Below are 21,360 nucleotides of genomic sequence, written 5' to 3' on the forward strand. Positions count from 1 at the left end.
GCCATACTTGCTCTAGCTGTCTAAATTGCCATTTCATCATCTTCAGCTCCAGGGTACACCATGGAGCTGATTTGGTACGGCGACGAAGAGGGCGCTGGGGGGTGATGTTGTCAATGGCAGCAGAGAACCAGGAATACCAGTCTTCCACTAACGACCCACCAGGGGACGTCGGATCCCACAGAGCTTCTTGAAGCCACTCTGAGTCCAATTGGCTCCAAGAGTGAGCGTAAATTTGCCTGCCGCCTAACCAGGAGGAGGGCTGCAAGTCAAATCGGACTTTCAGGGCATAATTATCTGACCATGAAACTGGAATGATAGATATCAGATCAGATGTTATCCCTGCACCGAAAACCAAATCCAACGTGTGCCCAGGCTGGTGTGTGAAGGTCGATATAATCTGGCTGAGTCCCAGTGTCTCCATGGAGGACACTAAGTCCTGTGCCTGTATGGACGCCGCATCGTCAGCATGGACGTTGAAATCCCAATGCCCCAAACCTGGTGAGAGATGTAAAAGTGATTGCTCTGCTTGGGAGCAGTGACCATAATGTTATTGATTTCACAATTAGTATAAATAGGGGGTTGCCCAAAAAGACCAGCACAACCATTTTCAACTTTAAAAGAGGTAAATTCTCTGAGATGAGGAGGCATGTGAAGAGGAAACTGAAAGGAAAGGTAAATACGATCAAAACCCTTGGGGAAGCTTGGAGGCTATTTAAAACTACAATCCTAGAAGCTCAGATAAAATATATACCACAATTTAGCAAAGGCACAATCAGGAGAAGAAGGGGGGGGAAAAGGATCCGGGTAACTACCGACCCATCAGCTTGATGTCTATACCTGGAAAAGTTTTAGAACAAATAATCAGTCAGTCCTGGAACATTTAGAAAGAATGGATGTGATTACTAAGAGTCAGCATGAATTTCTCAAGAACAAGTCACGTCAAACTAACCTGATCTCTTCTTTTGAGAAAGTGACTACCTTGCTGGATCAGGGGAATGCTGTAGACATCGTTTATCTTGATTCCAGTAAGGTTTTTGATAAGGTCCCACATACTATCTTTGTTGACAAGATGGTAAAATGTGGTTTGGATCCTGTTACCATTAGGTGGATCTGTAACTGGTTGACAGATCGCACCCAAAGAGTGACAAGTGGAGTGGCTCAAGGATCTGTCCTGGGACCTGTTTTGTTCAACATCTTTATAAACGATTTGGATGAAGGAATAGAGGGATTGCTTACTAAATTTGCCAATGATACTAAATTGGGAGGGTTGCAAATACAGTAGAAGACAGAAACAGGATACAGGATGACTTTGACAGGCTGGAAAACTGGGCTAAAACCAATAAAATGGATTTCAACAGGGATAAATGTAAAGTTCTGCAATTAGGTGGGAAAAATCCCATGCATAGTTATAGGATGGGAGAGACTTGTCTTAGCAGCAGTATGTGAGAAGAAGATCTAGGGGTCTTAGCTAAACATGAGTCAACAGTGTGATGTGGTGGCTAAATAGGCAAATGCAATTTTGGGCTCTATCAACAGAAATATAGTGTCCAGATCATGTGATGTTGATGGTATTGCTTTACTCTGCTCTGGTAAGACCTCACCTGGAGTATTGTGTTCAGTTTTGGGCACCACATTTTAAGAAGGATATAGACAAGCTGGAACGGGTCCAGAGGAGGGCGACAAAGATGGTGAGGGGTTTGGAGACCAGGTGTTACGAGGAAAGGTTGAAGGAGTTGGGGATGTTTGGCTTGGAGAGGAGGTGGCTGAGAGGTGATATGATCACCATCTTCAAGTACTTGAAGGGCTGTCAGGATGGTGTTGAATTGTTTTCTGTGGCCCCGGAAGGTAGGACCAGAACCAATGGGTTGAAATTAAATCAAAAGAGTTTCCGGCTCAACATTAGGAAGAACTTCCTGACTATTGGAGCGTTTTCTTAGTGGAACAGGCTTCCTCGGGAGGTAATGAGCTCTCCTTGCTTGGAGGTTTTTAAACAGAGACTAGATGGTCATCTGACAGTTATGAAGATCCTGTGAATTTGGGGTAGGTATTTGTGAGTTTTCTGCATTGTGCAGGGGTTGGACTAGATGACCCTGGAGGTCCCTTCTAACTCTATGTTTCTATGATTCTAGGTATAAGAAAAAGCCTGTATGGTTAACAAACAAAGTAATGGAAGCTGTAAAAGTTAAGAAGGATTCTTTTAATCGGTGGAAAGCTAGTCCCATAAAAGGGAACATAGGCTGTGGCAGATCAAATGCAAGACTGTGATCAGGCAGGCAAAAAGGGACTTGAGGACCATATTGCAAAAAGCATAAAGACCAACAATAAAAATTTCTTCAAATATATTAGAAGCAGGAAACCAGCCAGGGAGCAGTGGGGCCCTTGGATGACCAATAGGGTCAAAGGATTACTGAAGGAGGATAGGGAAATGGCTGAGAAGCTGAATGCATTTTTTGCCTCCGTCTTCACTGTGGAAGATGAGAAGTGTTTGCCCACTCCAGAACTGCTAATTTTGGAAGGGGTGTTGAAGGACCTGAGCCAGATTGAGGTGACAAGAGAGGAGGTCCTACAACCAGAGAGGATTGTGAGGCACTCCAAAGGGATCTTTTTAGGCTGGGTGAATGGATGTCAACGTGGCAGATGAGATTCATTGTGGCCAAATGCAAAGTAACGCACATTGGGGCCAAAAATCCTAGCTATAAATACAAGTTGATGGCAGATACTGACTAAGAGAGAGATCTTGGGGTCATGATAGATAACTCACTGAAAATGTCAAGACAGTGTGTGATTGCAATAAAAAAGGCCAATGTCATTCTGGGAATGATTAGGAAGGGAATTGAAAACAAATCCGTCAGTCTCATAATGCCCCTATATAAATTGATAGTGCAATCTCATTTGGAATACTGTGTACAATTCTGGTCATCTCACCTCAAAAAGGATATTATAGCATTGGAAAAAGTCCAGAAAAGAGCAACTGGAATGATTAAAGGTTTGGAACACTTTCTCTATGAAAAAAGGTTAAAATGTTTGGAGAAACGTCGACTGTGGGGTGACATGATAGGTTTGCAAGATTATGCATGGGATGGAGAAAGTAGAGAAAGAAGTACTTTTCTCCCTTTCTCACAATACAAGAACTCATGGGCATTCAATGAAATTGCTGAGCAGTCGGGTTAGAACGGATAAAAGGAAATACTTCTTCATCCAAAGGGTGATTAACATGTGTGATTAAGGGTGATTAACTGCCACAGGAGGTGGCGGCAATTACAAGCATAGCCAGCTTCAAGAGGGGATTAGATGAACATATGGAGCAGATGTCCATCAGTGGCTATTAGCCACAGCATATCATTGGCTCTCTGTCTGGGGCAGTGATGCTCTGTATTCTTGGTACTTGGGGGGGGGCAAAGTGGAAGGGCTTCTACCCCCACTTATAAACCTCCTGATGGCAGTTGGGTTTTTTTGTTTGTTTTTGGCCACTGTATGACACAAAGTGTTGGACTGGATGGGCCATTGGCCTGATCCAACATGGCTTCTCTTATGTTCCTATGTTCATATTTCCTCTATTATTAATATTTGTACAGAATAGTTAGATTAATTTTGTCAAATATCTTGTTAAGCAGTTTTCATATATTGGAAGCTTATTTTGAATAGAAACCATTTTCATTTTTGTGTAAACATGTATGACACTATAAGATCATTAACAACTGTGAAAGCTAAGACAATTTATTTATTATTTGATTTGATTTTTAGCACACCCTTCCCGTAGAACAGGCTCAGGGAGGGTTACATCATAAAACACAATCAACAGTTAAAAACCAATTAAAATATATAAAATCTAAAATTTCTAACATGGTATGGAAATATTATATCTTTATGGTACTAATGAATTAAGAAAATGAGCTAATTAAAAGCAAGAGCCAGTTTGGTGTAGTGGTTAAGTGTGCGGACTCTTATCTGGGAGAACCAGGTTTGATTCCCCACTCCTCCACTTGCACCTGCTAGCATGGCCTTGGGTCAGCCATAGCTCTGGCAGAGGTTGTCCTTGAAAGGGCAGCTGCTGTGAGAGCCCTCTCCAACCCCACCCACAGGGTGTCTGTTGTGGGGGAGGAAGGTAAAGGAGATTGTGAGCCTCTCTGAGACTCTTCGGAGTGCAGGGTGGGATATAAATCCAATATCATCTTCAAAACTAAATGTATAGGTGCTAAACTGCATGTTATTTGGGGGGCGGCGGGGAGGTTAGGGTCAGAGTCCGTGAATGTGGACTTCAAGAGATTCCTTAATTTGTGAATGAAGGCTGAATCCTGTTTGGGTCTCTGAATGAATGCTTTTTGGAGGAAATAAGTGAACCCATAGAATGCATATCAGAGAACGCAAGTGGTGTGTTTATACATGCTTCTGCTGTCTTCTTAAGATTCTTTCATAATTGAATGATGGCTTAGCTCTCCTAATAATTTTCCAGAGAGAATTCCATTAGGATAAGACAGGACAAAATCCTCACTTTGGACCCTGAACTAATGCTTATGCATTGCATTGCTCTATGTTTTCAGGAATGTAGTAGGTACATACTTGACCAGGGCAAATTTCTGGGACTGGCTCCCTCCTTCTCCAGTTCTGGATTTTTTGTGTGTGTTGCAAAGGGCTGCATTTGTGTGGGAGGTATGCTTGTAGAAACAGTTTGCTACCCAGCTCATGCACTCCTGCATTCAGAACCCAGAATTGCCCACACATATACAGCTTCCTTTACAAATATAGTGCATATAATCAAAACTGATTTGGTCCTCTGTGTATGGTCTATGGTGAAAGATTCAAATTTGTTCCAAGATTCAAATTTGTTCCAAGAAATATGAAAATATGCAACTTGCATGATTGCACTTTTCTCTGTTCTTGTGTATCTGCACAGCTCTTACATATGTAGGTTAACAGCTTCTTGCTAGCTATTTTCTAGTTAGTTACTGAGACAGCTTTAGGCTATTAGGGGAGGCAAACATAATTAGCTCAAGCTTTTAAAAAAAAAGTAATTCAGTTTAGTGTCTGAAGTGGAACCTTATATCTTTGCCATGGGGAGTTTTGATACTGATCCCTGTTTTGGGTGTTAAAATAAGTGTGATGCATGAGCTCACTCATTCTTCCTGTTTCTCCCATGAGTTGAATGTCCAAAGTCTACCTCTGAGGCCTAGTTTTCTCCTGATAACAGGTTTCACTTCACATGACTGTCATGTGTGGATACCATTTGCAAGTACTTCAAATGCTTGTGGTTTACACACATCTGCTTTAATGCAAGTTATGTTTCACATGATGTTATGATACATATATACAGCAAAATAAGCTGATGTTGCTTGTGTCTCCCATATTTTTTCAATACTTACATGAAACTGCTGGTAGGGGTCAATGAAATTTTGGAATGAGTTGTCACCAGTATGTGGATGACAGTCGATCTCATGCTTCCACTGGATCCTAGTGAGGCTGTGGAATCTTAGAACTGATGTCTGGAGGCAGTTTTGGGCTGGGAGGGCCAGTAAATGAAGCTTAATCTTATTTATGTATTTCTGTCAATTTGTAGTTCTCCTTTTCCCATGTTGGGCTCAGGGCGAATTTCAACATGGTAAACCATTAAAACTAACAATAGGCAATCTAACAGATAAATAGTAAAACAATCAAACAGTTAAAACAGATTAAAAGATTAAAAGTAAAACAGTTAAGCTGCAGCTCAGAATTAGTTTAAGGCAGCATGGATGGCGATTCAGTCATGGAAGGTGTGGACACATCAAGTGAGGCATACTTGTCCCAGCCTAGGTGTCCAAAAATATCAACTGTATCGACCCGATTTTGAGCAATCAGTGCAGGGAGGCCAATTTAGATGGTATAATAGGATAAAGACGTCCGCTTGCCTTAGCCATAGGCCTGGCGGAACAGCTCCATCTTACAGACCCTCCGGAATGGCAACAAATCTGGTAGGACCTGCACCTCCACAGGGAGCTGATTCCACAAGGTCAGGGCCAGGGACGAAAAAGCCCTGATCCTGGTCGAGGCAAACCGGACATCCCTTGGGCCAGGGATGGTCAGGAGATGTTGAGTGGTCGATTGTAATGACCTCTGGGGCTCATATGGGGAGAGACGGTCCTGGAGGTATGCCGGTCCCAGGCTACGTAAGGCTTTAAATATCAGTACCAAAACCTTGAAGTGGATCCGGGACTCGATTGGTAGCCAGAGTAAACTGTGCAGCATCAGCCAACTGCTTGGCAATGTGGAGATGCTACTGTGGGACAGAAGGCCTGACTGTGGATCTAAGGAATCCCCTGTACTATATGGGGTTGCCCTCTTCCTGAAATATCAGGTTCACAGTGTGGGGTGCTGATGAGCTGGTCTTCTAGTTGGATAGAGAGGTGGCAATGATGGGCAAGAGTGTCTTCTATTAGCTTCAGTGTTTCCTGACTAAGAAAGATGTTGGTACTGTGGTACATGTCTGGTAACACCTAGATTAAATTTTTACGAAGCATTTTACATGGGCCTGCCATTGAAGAGTATTCAGAAAGTACATTGCTACAGAATACTGCAGTGAGCCATCTGGAGTCTGTTGTAGGTTTCATGTCACTTTAGTGTTTCTCATCTACACTGCCATCCAGTCTGCTTGTGGGACCAATTCAGGGTGCTAACATTGGCCTTTAAAGCCTTATATGGCCTGAAACCTTATAACTTAAAAACTGCCTTCTACTTGAACTATTAATTCACATTCAGGGGTCCAGCTTTGGGTGCCAGTGCCATCTGAGGCTAGACAAGTGGCAACCAGAGAAAGGCCTTTCTCAGCTGTGGCACCAAAATTAGCGGCATTTCTTCTCCAGGAAGATTCGTCTGTCCCTCTTGATTACTTTCTTCTGCCAGTGGGTGTGAAGACTGTTGTCTGGCATACTCCTACTGACCTTCCTGCTTGTTTGTTTTCAGTTGCTTGTGTCCAACAGTATGTGAACTGTTTTATAAAAATGGTTTTTAATGCATATTTAAATGGTCAGTGCCTTGAGTGTCCTACTGAATAGAAAGGGTGCACTCAATTTTAAATCCATAAGTGAGACATAGGTATTATCGCTATGTGCGAAGTTATAGGTATTATTGCTCAATGTCATAGTTGCCATTTTTTGTGCATTTTAGTGTGTAGTATCTGATGACCTTGGGGATTCAAGAGCAGAAACGCCCAGTACAGTGACAGAAGTGGACATGGACTTGGATAGCTACCAAGTAGCTCTGGAAGATGTTCTTACCTGGTTGCTGTCTGCTGAAGATACATTCCAAGAGCAGGAAGACATATCTGATGATGTTGAGGAAGTCAAGGAGCAGTTTGCTATGCATGAAGTAGGTTTCTGGGGAGGGGCGGTGTGAGCTTTTAAGCAAGGTTGTACATGTATTTTTGATAGCCTTATACAGCCCAGAAGCCATATGTAGTGGGCTTCTAGGGGCATCACAAAAAGTGTTCCTGCAGCTTTCCTGGGAATGCAAAGAGAAACCATGATATTGATATAAAAGAAACCAGACAATGCTATTTTTCTTTTGAGAAAATTAACCCTCCTCTGTGAATTTCTTTGAACATTTCAGGGTTTTTTTTTTTTTCAAACCTGGAGGAGTCCCCCTAGTTTGCTGTAAAATCTATTTAGTGTATGGTGGCCCTGGTCTGCAGATTTAGGTATCTACAGATAGGTGCCACACATTGCTAATAGTATATAGATGTGGTGACATCATTCCTTGTCAGATTGTTGTGGAGTGAGCTTGTGCATACTTGGGTCATTTTTAGTGATGCTCCTGTTATCTTTTCATTTATGTACGTACCTCTGTCATGGGTTTAAGGGTTTTACTTTTACAAACACACAGAGAGAAAGAGATATAGAGACAGAGACAGATGGAAATATGTTCACATTTACCCTTTCACTTGAAAATTGAGCTACATTAAGGACAAATTTTATGCACCCACAAAATGACATGTTCTCAAAACACGTATGTTATTTCTTTAAAATAAATACCTTCTAAAACAAATCTATTTAAGGCCCCCACTCTTGCTATTTCACAAGCTACACAAAACTGAATTATTTAGGAGAGTATTTTACAAAGCTAATATGGTTATATTATAGCATAATGGTTCAGGAACATGCTTTAATAAAGGAAAAGGGACTATGCTACTGTGTATAGTGCATACTATCTGTTGCTGTATGTATTATCCTGTTATGTAATTTCTGAGTAACATATAATGTTAATACTTACACTTCGCTTTAGCTTTGTTCAATTCTAATCCTATTATATTCCTTATCGGGTGCCTCATCTTGTTTGCAGTGATTTGCACTGTGTCATACCTGCCTGACAGCCTTTTTTCTGCCATGTATCTTTTTGGTGATGTCAGCCTTTATTCTGGGGCTACTACATGTGACTGATCTTGAGGTTGTGCCAGCAGCTTTGAAGGATGGCTAATGTAGCTTCTGTTTGGTTTTTGTAGTGGACATAACTCATAATCTGGCCCATGGTCTTTTAACATCCTGAAACACTGGGAAGGTTCCAGAGAGCTACTGCCAAAAAAGCTAGTAATATTTCTGACTTGGAGTAGCAAAACTGCCTGCCACATCACAAACTGTTTCTGAAAACTTCACAATTTGTTTGCCTTCAGTATTTGGGGTGGTCATTCAACAAACCAAGTCATCTAATTGCACTGTTCTTTTCACCTGGCCTTTGTGTTTTGGTGAACTTCCCTGGGAGAAGGGAAATATCTTAGGACTTTTCCTTGGATGGTCCTAGGTTATTTTTCATTGTTTTAGTTTAAATATTACCTGTTTATAGAAATATTCACTAATTTGTAGGTCTAAGGTTACATAAAGTCACAAAGTTTGGTAATCTTTCTTTTCTTCCTAGGGTTTTATGATGGAGTTGACTGCACATCAGAGCAGTGTGGGTAGTGTTCTGCAGGCTGGTAATCAGTTGATAGCCCAAGGCAATCTGTCAGAAGAGGAGGAAAGTGAAATCCAAGAGCAAATGACTTTGCTCAACTCTCGATGGGAGGCTCTAAGGGTTGAAAGCATGGATCGGCAATCTCGGTGAGTGATATTCAGACCAGTTTTCCAGCTGTAATTTCATGTATGGTGTTTATTTTTTACTCTGAGCTGAGTGGACTTCAGAGTTATATGATACAGCACTAATTACTCTTCTCTGTGGCTCACTTAAATTGCCTTGGAAAAAAATTAGTAAAGAAATGGAGTCTGAGGTATTGCCATACAAACATGGGGGTTCTCTAAACTGATTTATATAGAAAACCTTTTTCAATACCTTTCCCACCAACATATATATGTTTGTGTGTGTGTGTGTGTCTGTGTGTCTGTATGTATATACATACATACATATGAAACACACTACAACCAATTCTGTGGCATGCTAACCTGTTAAATCTGTTGAGCTGATGTGTGGAGTGGTTAAACTGGAGCAAAATGATGGAGTTTGGGAACACTGGTGACACAGTCAAAGGGTGGCAGCCTAGATTTAGAATAAGGTTAGCATTTTCTATATATTGGCTCATGAATTAGCACATGTACTCCAGACACAGTGGGCCTTAATGAGAGAAGAACAATAGTAATGTTCTCAGTAGTAGGGAAGGGCACAAACTGGAAAAATGCAATTTGTGTCAGTTCGTGGCCAAAGCATGAACTGATCATGAACTGAATCAATCGAGGTTTGTTCATGAACAGAACCAGTTCATGGTTCATGGCCCCACAACTTCCATTGAAAGAGACTGTAGTCCCTTTCAGTGGGGTTTGCAGGAAGTGTGAAAAACACTTTAAAGGGACTGCACAAGAAAGTGTGAAACAGCTGAATAGTAGGGAGCAGGCTGTTTTTGTGGCTTTCGCAGCTGTTTTGGAGTCCCTTTAAACCTCTGCTCTATGCATGAACAGTTACGAACTACTTGAAAAGTTTGTGGAAGCTCAGAATGGTAGATGCGTGATGAATTTTGGTTCATGATTAACGTACAGGGCAAAATTCATAACTACTTTTGCTTTGTGGGTTGGCTTATGCCCAGGGGTGGAATTCTAGCAGGAATCCTTTGCATATTAGGCTCCACCCCCTGATGTAGCCAATCCTCCAAGACAAGGGTCTTTTTTGTAAGCTCTTGGAGGATTGGTTGCATTAGGGGTGTGTGGCCTAATATTCAAAGGAGCTCCTGCTAGATTTCCATCCCTGCTTATATCCATTCCTACTCAGTAGCAAAGCAGGTGACTTAGCAGACTGAACCAAGCTGTGTGCTGCTGAAAAATGCAGAGATAAAATGACGTTTGTTATTAACAGACTTTAGCTGAAACAAGTTTTTTGGAAATCTGATGGTAAGTATAAATATGTCCTAAATCTGATATGCCCTGAAAGGAGAACTTATTTTGGTAATTTTCATTTTAAAATATTTCCGTTCAACAGAAGCAAGATAGCTTTGTGTGCATGTTACACAAAGCTGTCTTGATTGTTACATTCAAATAAACTTGGACTTTAATGTTACTTAAACATAGTATTTTATTTACTTTTATTGATACTTTTATCTTTATACTAGTACCCTTTTTTAAGATGATGTAATAACTCTGTCCATCTTTGTTTTTTTTAAATAAACAAACAGCCTCCATGATGTATTGATGGAATTACAGAAGAAACAATTGCAGCAGCTGTCTGACTGGTTGACTGTTACAGAAGAACGCATTCATAAGATGGAATCTTGGTGCTTAGTTGACAGTTTGGAGTCCTTTCAACAGCAGATGGATGAACATAAAGTATTTTCTTCCTTGCTTTAGCAAATACAATAGGCAAAAAAATTACACTGTAGTGGCACAAGTTTTCTAATTGACTTTCTAGTGGAGTTCTTACTCTAGAAACTTCCCTCTTTTTTTTTTCGGTTAAGATTTGAGTCTCTCTTTGTGACGAGCAGACCTGCTATGTGCTTTGAGGTTGAAGGGCAACACTGGTTAGAAACAGTTTCCTTTAACAAAGAATCATGACTATGCTCCAGACTCAGTAGTGGTTATGATTCTAAACCAGTTTTCTGGAACATCCCTTCAAAATATAAAGAAGTTATTAATGAGCATTGATCACCTATGATTAATGTTAAATTAATGTCAGGAACAGTCTTTGTACATGGAAGTAGTTTCCTGATATTCTTGTGAGTGTATGGAGCAACGAGTATGGCTGTGGGCTACAAAAGTCTTCCATGATTCAGGGCTTTTTTTGAGCAGGAATGCACAGGAAGGCAGATCCGGCTGGCTTGGCATCAGGGGGGGGCATGAATTAATATGCAAATAAGTTCCTTCTGTGTGAAATAGTGGTGATGTCAGGGCGTGCGGCCTAATATGCAAATGAGTCCCTGCTGGGCCTTTTCTACTAAAAAGTCCTGCACTTGTCTCAGGTTCAGTCAGTGACCAAAAAAGAATAAAAATGATCAGGCTTGTCAATATTGCATAAACTATCAGCTTTCAGAAGGTATTTAACATTTCAATTGCCCTGCAGTTTTCAGTCTTCTTCTGTATTGTAAATAAAGTCAAATTGCAGATTCGTAGTAACATAATTAAAACAAATGAATTTGACTTTCCATTTGTTTACCCATAATGAAATGTTCGCAAAGATAATAATTATATAAGCAGGTGCCCCCTAGCTGCAAGTCCAGAAGCAAGAGATTAGCATGTAGAGTGTGGGTGACCAGACCACATTAGTGTTTTTGGACAATGGCTTGGATCCAGCATGAGGCTTTCTAATGGACTAGAATTTGTGTGATTTTTGCTGATTTCATCTCTCCCACTTTAGACTTTCAACTTGCTTCCAGTGTTTTCCCTTGGGGTCTCATTTTACGCATGAGCAGCATTTCTGGGCTATACGTGCTTTGAAACCCTAGGGTCACCATAAGTCGACTGTGACTTGATGGCACTTTTTACACACACACACAGAGTGTGAGGAAGGAGGCAAGCAAATCCTGTTCCATGAATGGAAACCCCTTTTGTTCTGCGGAAATATCAGCCTGAACCAAGCCCTTATTTTCTCATATAGCTGGCAGAAGCAAATGAAATAAAATGTTCACTTCTGGTCTTAGTAACTATTGAATCAATAATTTCAGAGTCTACAGAATGATCTTGAAGCAGAGCAGGTTAAAGTAAACTCACTCACCCACATGGTGGTCATTGTAGATGAAAACAGTGGTGAGAGTGCCACGGTTCTACTGGAGGAGCAACTGCAGGTGAGTGGGATTTTATATTCCAGTTGATGTGGCACTGTAATTGATACTGCTGTTGATGTAATTGAATGTGCGTGACTACTGTATTGTGACTATAACACTAAAGCTCTCAACTGCTTTAACTTGCTTTTTAGAGGACTGCTAAAAAGTTTGGCTCTTTTGTTTCCTCATGTAATATTTTAGCCATGTTTTTCACTTGCAGTGAAATAGTCTCATTCTGGCAGATTCTTGATGTGAACAGAGAAAAATATTTGTAGCCATGTTGATATATAATGCACTAGTGGGTGAACAGGTGTTGCTAGTGTAGCAAAGATTTATTTCAAGTGAATGAATATATTTTCTTTTCTTAGACAAAAAAAAATGAAAGGAATAATGGATTCCTGTGATTCCGTCCCATGTAGTGTTTGTTCCCTGTCTGTTCCCAGGCACATGTGAATACCAAAATGCAGAGCCCTGGGAGTGGAAACAGAATGGTCTTCACCTTGCTTTCCCTTTTAGCCATCTCCTCCAGTGTCTCTAGAAATTGCAGGAAAAATGTCCAATCTAGGCATTTAGACGTGGTTCTCCAAGTACTTGGATCAAGTCTCTGAGCCCTGAAGTGCATCTTTTTGGGCTTGGAGAAACAATCTGGAACATACAGAGCTATCTCTGGCTGAATACAATCTTGAATTCTAACTTGTTCAAACTGCTAATTGGAAATCCTTTGGAATGGGATTAAATCTGATAAAACAATCTGAGGGATTGGGTATCCTGTTTTGTTACTGAAATCCAATCTAATCAGATTTTCCAGTCTTCTATACATGCAACTGAAGCCCCTTGCTGCTGCTTGCTGTAATTTATTTTAAGTCATTTTTTGGTTTACTATGGTATCCTCTCAACTGCTGCCCAGTGTGAAATTGGGAATGGGCCTCAGATTTTCACATGTCCACTCCCCCTTCACTCCTTTGAATGAAGAATTCCTTCTGTACAGTTCCACATAAGGACTGTGCATGAGCAGGCCTGCCATTGGAGAGGTTTTTCAGCTAAAAGCCTCTTGGTGGTGCTGCATGCCTAAGTCAGAAGCTTGTTCCTTCCCAGGAACCATGTGCTCCCATGCAGCTTTGTCGCCACCCTCAGTTCCTCTTTTGTTGCTGAAAGAGAAGGTTGTCTTCTTGGAGTCTGCAGTTTTTTGCGTCGGTGAAGAAATGCTTTCCTGGTTCATTGGAGTTATTCTGGCCTCTGAGTTTATACCATGGCTCAGAAAGCCCTTTAAAAAAATGTACCAGTGGCAGGGCGAAGATGACCTAAACCAACAAATGTGACCTATGGGTGAGGGGCACAACATCCCCACATGTAAGACCTGCCAAGCTTCACTCCCAAAGCTTGAGTGGGGGTAGGGTGTCAGAGCAGCATTGTGGGAGAAAGTCCTCAAAGCTCCAGAGCCTCCAAGTGTAAGTCGCCCTCAGCCTGCTTCAGTGGGGAGGGCGGGATATAAATCAAATAAATAAGTAAATCCAAATTGGCCCTGGGAAAAATGTCCAATTCCCCATCCTTGGAATAGATGTGTTTGGCTCCATCTTCTGGATCCTTGTTGCAATGAGACTGATCCAGGTCATGCTCTCCTCCAGCTCATTGCACTTCTTCTGAACAACTAGCCAATAGGGTGCAGACTATGTCCAAGGCTAAGGACAAACACAAATTTGCTTTTCAACAATGTGCTCCTATTCTCAGTCCTGAGCCTACTCCAACCCTACACAACAACAACAAGAAGAGTTGGATTTATACCCTACCCTTCACTTGGAATTTCAGAGCTTCTTGCAATCTCCTTCCCTTGTTCTCCCCACAGTGTGAGGTAGGTGGGACTGAGAAAGCTCTGAGAGAACTGCTGTTGAGAAAACAGTTTTGAGACAGCTGTGACTGACCCATGGTCACCCAGCAGTTGCATGTGGAGAAGTGGGGAATCAAACCTGGTTCTCCAGATTAAAGTCTGCTGCTCTTAACCACTATACCATACTGGCTGTCATACAGGAGAAGCCTAGGACTCCATTCTTGGGTCTGAGATCCCTTCCAGTCTTGATCTCAGATGGGAAAGTAGAAGCGGGCTTATCAGCTGGTCAAGTCCAGTGTGATTCTGGACTAGAATAAATGACCATGGTTCCATGGTCTCAGCTTCAACTGCCTGTGTGATGACCATTGCACCTGTACATGACATCTCCTTGCTATTTGAAGAATGGGATGACAGCTTCGCTCATCCTAGGGATACAAATTTATATCCCTCCCCCATTGGGTTTCCTTGTATTTGCCTTCTGCAAAACTGTCATCTAGACCTCGCTCTCCTATACCTCCTGAGAGGCAAGAGGATGCTACTGTTGAATCTGACAGATCCAACATTGCCTCAGATCCAAGTCTGGACAAGAGGGTCGATGAGCGCTCTCCAGCTTCTCTTACGGAAGGCCTCAGAATGTATGGAGAACAAATGATCCATATGTCTCAGTCCCTTGAAACAGAAGTCATCACTTCTGAACACAAACCAAAAGATAAGACATTGAGTTGCCTCTATTCAGCATCCCCTGGTATTATTGTGTTCCTTATGTTGTAGTGTCTGGAGGACCTTACAAAGGAACTGTGGCAGAAGCCTGCATCTCTCCAATCCATTTTTAGAAGAATGGAACCCTTTTTCCAGGATCAAAAAAGGAGCTCATTAACTACTTAACAACTCATCTCTCACAGTCTTCCCTGAGGCTGTCAGATTTACAACTGTGCTCCCATGGATAGAGAGGAATGAAAGCTGAATGTTCTGGGATGGAAACTATATTCTTCTTCAGTGTTGGGTTTCAAAATTTCCAATTATGAGACCATCATGGCTGGTTACCAGCTTTTCTTATGGGAAAGAATTCTGCCATTCCTGGAACTTCTGTCAAACAAGCAAGGAGAAGGTTGCCAAAATATAACCAGCCAGAAATACAAAAGCAGCCTTGAAGAATGTAAACAGGATCTGTTTTTTTACCAAAATATGTATAGTGATATATAAGATACATGCAAAATACAAAGTGCCTTATTACATTAAAAGACATACAAAATGCAGGCAGGGAATAAACCCTGCTGAAATACTATCTTGAAGGAACTGAGCCAATGAGCATTCCTCTTAGGCTGAATGAACAAGAAACATTCTCTGTAATGGCTGAAAAACATGTGAAGGCATTATGACACAAAGTGAGGGCTATGTGTTTTTTTTACAGAACGATAGTCTTCCCAGAAAAATAACTGCAACTCCTACAAGGCAGTGCAAGAACAGAGAGCCATGTATAGTAGTCAGTATTAGCCTGCTATCTGGGAAGTATGAATTCAAAATCCCCAGTCTACATAGGAAATGTGCTGGGTGAACTTGGTCTGGACACATACTCTCAGCTTAATCCATATCACTGACTTGTTATTATTGATCATCTAAACTTTGCTTTCCTACTGAGAAAGACTGGATCATGAGGATATGAATATAGTGATAAAGAGGAAGCAAACCCAGTTGCGCCTAAGAGACCCTGCATGATGAGCCCAACAGCACACACACACAACATAACGAGACCAACAAAACACGCGCACTGTAACAAGGCACACAAAAGCCTCATACCTTGAATAAATTTTTGTTGGTCTTAAAGGCACTTTGTATTTCTCCTGTGCGATTAAGGCAGTCAAGTAAAGGGGAGGAAGGGTAGGAGCCTCAGCCAATGGGAGGGAAGAAAGTCTTGCTTTTGTTACCTGTGTGATTGAGGCAGCCTGGCCAAGAAACAAGCTCTGGCTCATTCCCTAGCTCCCCCTGGAAGGAGGATGGGAGAGCCAATGCAGAGGTTTGCCTATCTGTCTCTCCTGTGTGGTTTAGAGAGTCTGACAAAGGAAGCTGTGATTCAGTGGAAGCAGAACTGGAAAAAGAAGCAGGAACCAGGCAGTTGTTTAAGGGATGAATAGGATCTATGCATGGGCTGGATGCAGTCTGCGGGTCACGTTTGACACCCATGGGCCCTGTTCAGATGCACAGTATAATCAGATGTTGCTGCTGTTTCCTTCTGGATTTAAAGTGGCTGATCAGACAGCAACATCTGCCTCCCAGTATTAACTCGTGATAGCCCCCCCCCCCATCCTTCTCAGAACCGGATGATTTTGTTACCTGCTCCTTTGTGGTGTTTTTTGAGTTCTCTGGTTTCATCTCGTAGTTTTCTCTGTCTGGATAGTTCTGCTGCAATATTAACCAACTTCCGGATGTCTGAAGGCTGTCCCAGAGCAAAAGGAGCCTCAGACATCCAGTTTACGGTCGCCATTTTTTTTTACTACTTAGCGATGTATGCATAACCGCATAAACACATGTTTTAACCTACGTGCATGTGCATAATAGTGGAGGGGGGAAAAAGAACTGCATGGTGCTGTCATGTGGACAGCAGAAGACGGTTTCATCGCGGAGTGATTCAAATTGCAGTATGGCAGTCTGATAGATAATATCCGGAACAAAGATATTTGGAACACAACCGGGTCAGTTTAACACAGACTCAACACGCTGTGTGAACAGGGCCATGGACTGTGTTTTTGCAATCAGAAGAGGGGGTTGTCTCACTGTTGTGTCAAGGAATTAGAGAATTGCAACTTTTTAGGGTGGTATAGTGATGATTTCATTCAGGGTAATCTTCCTTTAGAGTAAATATGGTATAATATTTTGAAAACTTGACCGGAGGTAAAAAACTAAACAATTTTTTAAAAATAAATACAAGCCTGGAATAATTATTCTTTTGCTTATTTTAGTTTTTTATCAGTTTCCAAGAGGGAAAAACATGGTCTGTTTTGTTATTTCCAGAAACTTGGTGAACGCTGGACAGCAGTTTGTCGTTGGACTGAGGAGCGATGGCTCAAACTCCAAGAGATTAATATCTTGTGGCAGGGACTCTTGGAAGAACAGGTAAGATTTAGATTTATACCTTATTTTCATTCTATTTATAATTATACTTATCTTTTCTCCTAAAATTCGAGGTCTCTCTCTTTGGGAGATTTTACCCAAATGCATAATATTTACATTAAGCAAGAAATACTCGAAAAAGTTGGCAGAACAGCTTCCTAAACTTTCTAGGATTATTTGACAAAAAGAATATAGCTAGCCCTGTATTCTAGGGAATTAATTTCTAAGGCTATGACCTTTATTTGTTTTATAGTGGGATACTAACGAGAGCTTCTTCAGACTAAGCCCATTGATTCCAAATAGTTTAGGCTGAAGTAACTCTTTATAGGAATGTTCTACTAATAGGGCCAGTTTTAAATTGGCATTGCATAAAGAGGGATTTAGAAATAACAATTTTGCTTTAATAAGTCTGTTCATGAGACTTCTACTAAATTTCTATTCTTACATTCTCAAGGAATCTTGGTAAGGAAGTGATCCCCCCCACAACTTTCTGAGAGACAAATGGCAGTTAGTTGTGTTATATGGAACTCATATGTAAAGAAGGATCATATGACTGCTGGGTCAAAGGAAGCACACTTTGGGTTGGATCCAGCAATATGCTAGCACAACTGTTGTGGATCTTCTCTGTTCCACTCTACTAGATGCCCACAATCTCAGCAATACCTCCAGGGATTTTCATAGTATAGTGGTCTTTGTGGAAATGCTTAAAAACATTTGCTGCCTCTCATTTTTTTTATCACTGTCACATGAAGAATTAATTTTCACTGTCTTGAATATATAAGTGATTTTTCTGGTATCTAAGTATGAATGTCTTCTGGTGGTGATCAATAATTACAATGTGTTTAGAATTATTTATGAGTTCATGGTGCTACAAGATTAGTGAATAAGTCTTTCTGTCTTGTTTACTGTCAGAGTCTAGTTATCTGCATGATGGGTGAGGTAAAGATAAGCGGTTCGCCTGCTGCTTTCCTTGACTATAAGTCAGTATTACATATAGATAGCATCCAATATGTTTCAAAACTATGATTCTTTTGTGTGTTTAAGACCACTGAGGAGCTGAACAGCATCAATCATAGTAAAGTAATAGTATACAAGCAATAGTACATTCAAAGGATTGTATTAAGCAATGGAAATAGTCTACAAACACTGCACTGACTTATTGGAAATAAGTGGTTATTGGAAATAGTCTACAAACACTGCACTGACAATATTAAATGCAGTTTATTAATCATATGTGTAAATACGTTTAAGATTAATAGGCTAGTATAATGGAATACAAGAAAATAATCTTAATAAATGTAATTGTTCATAGAAGTGAATTTTATCATTTTGAGTGAGATTTATATTCAGAGGGGTTTTTTTTAGCAGGAATGCACAGGAACACAGTTCTGGGTGGCTTGGCATCAGGGGGTGTGGCCCAATATGCAACTGAGTTCCTGCTGGGCTTTTTCTTAAAAAATAAAAAGGCCCTGTTTATATTGCACTGATTCTTGGGAAGAGTCGGTCAGGCAGGCTGGCTTACCCAGTATTAGGGCTGGAGGAAAGATCTTTTTTTTCACTACACTGGTGTCTTCAGGTGCTGCTTTTTAGTTTCCTAATAGATTAATGGTAATCATTTAATTGGAGTTCAATTATGCTTGTCACACCATTGTTCCTGGCTCCGCTCCCAATGTCTCCTGGCTCCACCTCCAAAGTCTCCTGGCTCCATCCCTCAAAGTCCCCAGATATTTCTTGAATGGACTTGGCAACCCAAGAGCCATGGCCTGTTCCAACCTAAGTTTTTGGCAATGTCAGAGTGTCTTTTTATATAAAGTTTTTAATGATAAATTTTGGCAATTAGGGATGGTTGAGTAAGAAAGCAATGAACAGCCACAGCCTTATGAGTATTGAAGAAGAGATCATCAATTTGTGAAAAACTTAATATTGCCAGTGAAATGTGAAGTGAGGAAAAGCATGGTTATAATATTAAAACCTACATGGAAAAGCCTACCTAGATCTCAAATGCACCCTTATGAATGTTCATTATGCTGTTATTCTTGCACGTTATGAAATTGAGTTTACAGAGACTCCTGGTTATGACTGACTAATTTGGCATAGTAGTCTGTGAACTTCTAGAAATGGAGAATGTAGGCCACATTCCATGTCACAAAAGTTCACCTGTAAGTAGTGTTTTTCTCCTTTTTGTTGGAAAATAGAAGGCAGCTTTTAGCCCAGCTTTTTTGTTACTAGGATCAATAAATGGAACAAAACACTGTGTGATTCCAAAGCAAATGTTGCAATTAATGTATCAGGATGATGGTGATGATTAACAGAGATTCAGAGAAGTCTGTAGATACTCATGCAACATCTTTGTTTCTCTGTGCAGTGCTTGTTGAAAGCCTGGTTAGTTGAAAAAGAAGAAGCTTTAAACAAAATACAAACAAGCAGCTTCAAAGATCAAAATGAGCTTGGGGTGAATGTTCGAAAGCTGGCAGTGAGTATGACTCTTTGCATTTGAAACTCGCTCTATAACATTAAATATTACTTCCTGTTCTGTCCTCAGTACTAGTTTGATATTCTGGCAGTGCTGGGATAGTATCAAGTTTCCATTCTAAATATTAATTTTATGGTCCAATGAATTTTAAAGCAACTTCTTAAATTATTCTCTAAATTTAAGGGAGACATGTGGCTGAAGAAATGTGCAATATGCTCAATTTGGCATAGTAGTCTGTGAACTTCTAGAAATGGAGGATGTAGGCCACATTCCATGTCACAAAAGTTCCCCTGTAAGTAGTGTGCTTAACTATCTGTAGATTTGCAAACTGTAGGTTTGTTGGGGAGTGCCTGGAGATTTTGGGGGTGGAGCCTGAGGAAGATGGGATCTCCGTGGGGTATAATGCTATACAGTCTGCCTTTTTCTCCAGTTAAACAGATTATGTGCTAGTATGTATGAAAATGGTGCAAGAATGAAGCTACATGTATTTTAATTTTAATTTTTTTTTTTAAAAAAGGGACAGATTAGCTGGATAATGGCAACCAAATGGAACTTAATCTCTTCCGTGCTCACAAGTAATATCTTTTCTGTCCCATGCAGGGTAATTACTTATGCCATAGTTTTATGTCATGTCTTGTTTAATTTGTAAAGCTTGAACAAAATACCTAAAGGGAAATTGCTAACATTATTTTACTGTCAGATTTTGAAAGAAGATTTGGGAATGAAACGTCAGATGTTAGATCAGCTGAGTGAGGTGGCACAAGATGTGGCGCAACTACTCAACAATGAGAAAGTATCAATGAAAATTGAGAATGATCTGGAAGAACTAACACAGAGCTGGGACGCTTTAGTTCAGAAACTTGAACACTGTTCTAAAGAGGTAACCACAAAAATATTGCCATCTCTTTTTAGCTCCTGGATATTAACAGTGTATAAGTGTGGATGTTCAAACACAGATCTTTTCAAGAAAACATCTGGAAGCTAGTTTTTTTTTAAAAAAAAACAAAGTATGAATAAATTGGTAAAAACTGTTCAAAAATAGTAGTTTCACACTCTCAGTTTCACTTTTCTTGCTGATACTTTGGCCAGGGGTGGCCAAACTGTGGCTTGGGAGCCGCATTTGGCTTTTTCACATGTATTGTTTGGCTCTCAAAGCCCCCACTGCCTTGAAGAAAGCACTTGTCTCTATAAATCACTTCTACAAGCCAAACCAGCCAGCAGCTTGAAGAATGCATTTAAAGTTAAAGTTGCTTTCTTTCCACCTTTCCTCCCTCCCTCCTTCCCTCCTGCGGCTTCTGTGTGGCTCTTACGTTAAGCAAGCTTGGCCACCCCTGGATTAGGCATTGGCTAATTGGGTTAGACTCTTACATCATTGTCTTTTATCACAGTAAACAAGTATGTCCAACTAAAGTGAAGTTTTGCTTAAACAGAACATAGCGTCTCTTTTGTTTTGCACAAACAGCAGTAGCCCAGCATTCTGAAAGCCTTTGCTGACAGCTTCTGCTAGACTCAGGCCATCCCAGGTGGATGGTTATGGATTTATAATATAAACATTGATGGCAGAAAGTATAAACTCAGTTACATCATACAATCACTGTAAGGCTTCCAGAGCTTATAAAAGTTTAGAGAGAGGCCTCTAGTAGGGATGGTCATGAACTGGTTCATGAGCCAAAATTCAACATGAACTTGGCCCAGTTTGGAGCCCCTGAGCTGATGTTTGGGAAAGGTGCCTTCCCCAGACATTTACTGGACTTTTGT

At 40.8% G+C, this 21,360-nt stretch overlaps 1 protein-coding gene across 1 annotated transcript in view; it reads left to right on the forward strand.

Moving 5' to 3' along the window:
• UTRN (utrophin) overlaps positions 1 to 21,360 on the forward strand; it is a 640,548-nt gene that overhangs the window by 131,983 nt on the left and 487,205 nt on the right. The window contains exons 10-16 of the mRNA XM_060240558.1: positions 7,138 to 7,338; positions 8,878 to 9,059; positions 10,616 to 10,766; positions 12,098 to 12,217; positions 17,031 to 17,132; positions 19,495 to 19,602; positions 20,303 to 20,482. Of these exons, the coding sequence (XP_060096541.1) occupies positions 7,138 to 7,338; positions 8,878 to 9,059; positions 10,616 to 10,766; positions 12,098 to 12,217; positions 17,031 to 17,132; positions 19,495 to 19,602; positions 20,303 to 20,482 (1,044 nt within the window). The remainder of the gene's footprint in view (positions 1 to 7,137; positions 7,339 to 8,877; positions 9,060 to 10,615; positions 10,767 to 12,097; positions 12,218 to 17,030; positions 17,133 to 19,494; positions 19,603 to 20,302; positions 20,483 to 21,360) is intronic.

The sequence above is a fragment of the Heteronotia binoei genome, chromosome 1, assembly GCF_032191835.1.
Source record: "Heteronotia binoei isolate CCM8104 ecotype False Entrance Well chromosome 1, APGP_CSIRO_Hbin_v1, whole genome shotgun sequence".
Classification (NCBI taxonomy): Eukaryota; Metazoa; Chordata; class Lepidosauria; order Squamata; family Gekkonidae; genus Heteronotia; species Heteronotia binoei.